This window comes from Gekko japonicus, unplaced genomic scaffold (assembly GCF_001447785.1).
Source record: "Gekko japonicus isolate JY-2015 unplaced genomic scaffold, Gekko_japonicus_V1.1 scaffold93, whole genome shotgun sequence".
NCBI classification, from domain to species: domain Eukaryota; kingdom Metazoa; phylum Chordata; class Lepidosauria; order Squamata; family Gekkonidae; genus Gekko; species Gekko japonicus.
The window spans coordinates 1388206-1389037 of NW_015160838.1; the positions used below are offsets into that span (position 1 = coordinate 1388206).

At 55.2% G+C, this 832-nt stretch overlaps 1 protein-coding gene across 1 annotated transcript in view; it reads right to left on the reverse strand.

Annotated features, from left to right (window-relative positions):
• RCOR1 (REST corepressor 1) overlaps window positions 1-721 on the reverse strand; it is a 191038-nt gene extending 190317 nt beyond the window's left edge. The window contains exons 1-2 of the mRNA XM_015418469.1: window positions 481-721; window positions 293-352 (exon numbers count right to left, since the gene is read on the reverse strand). Coding sequence (XP_015273955.1) covers window positions 293-352; window positions 481-721 — 301 coding nt within the window. The remainder of the gene's footprint in view (window positions 1-292; window positions 353-480) is intronic.
• Window positions 722-832: the final 111 nt, after the last annotated feature.

Below are 832 nucleotides of genomic sequence, written 5' to 3' on the forward strand. Positions count from 1 at the left end.
CCCGCCCCAACACTCGACCCTCCCCCCCGCCTTGAGGACACCATAAGAATGGCATAATTACACGGCAGTAACCCCCCACCGAACTTGGTGGGGCTTACTTCCGAGTAAACCCTCCTGGGGTCGGCCTAGGCGCGAGTCTCTCCCACAGGGCAAGACAGGCTGAGACACGAGGGCAGCGCCCGCTGGCAGAGTCCGGAAAGAAAAGTCCGACCGACAAGCAGGCAGGCAGGCAAACACTCATTGCAAGGCTACATTTCTTCTTTCGGGGATTTTTTTAAAAAAACTGACTTACCGGGATCGAAGTCGGGCACGACCGCTTGATACTGGGCCCCCACTCTCATGCCGCCTCCCCCTGCAAAAAACAACAACATGGGTTTCTTTGGAGGGCTGTGGAAAGCTTCGCGAACCAAGTTCTTGCCCTTATTGTCTTTTCTTTTTTCTTTTGTAATCGTCCCAGCTTCCCTTCCCGCGATTGCTCACCGTGCTCTTCGTCGCTGGACGATCCCGAGCTGCCTTCTTCCCAGGAGTTGTTGCTGCTGCTATTCCCATTAGGCGCTGCTGCCGCGGCCAAACTTTTCGGATTCCCATTGTTAGTGCTGGGAGCCCCGCCGGCGGCAGCGGCGGCAGAGGCGTTGCTAGAAGCGCCGGTCGCGCTGCTGGCATTGTTCCTGCCTCGTCTTTTCCCCGAGACCTCTGCGCCCTTCTCTATCATGGCTGGCATGGAGTGGGGGGGGGGTGTTAAAGAAAGTATAGGAAAAGAGAGATCAGAGCTCCAAATCTGCGCGGGGGGGGGAATAATAGAAAAGCTTTTTATATATAAAGATATATATAA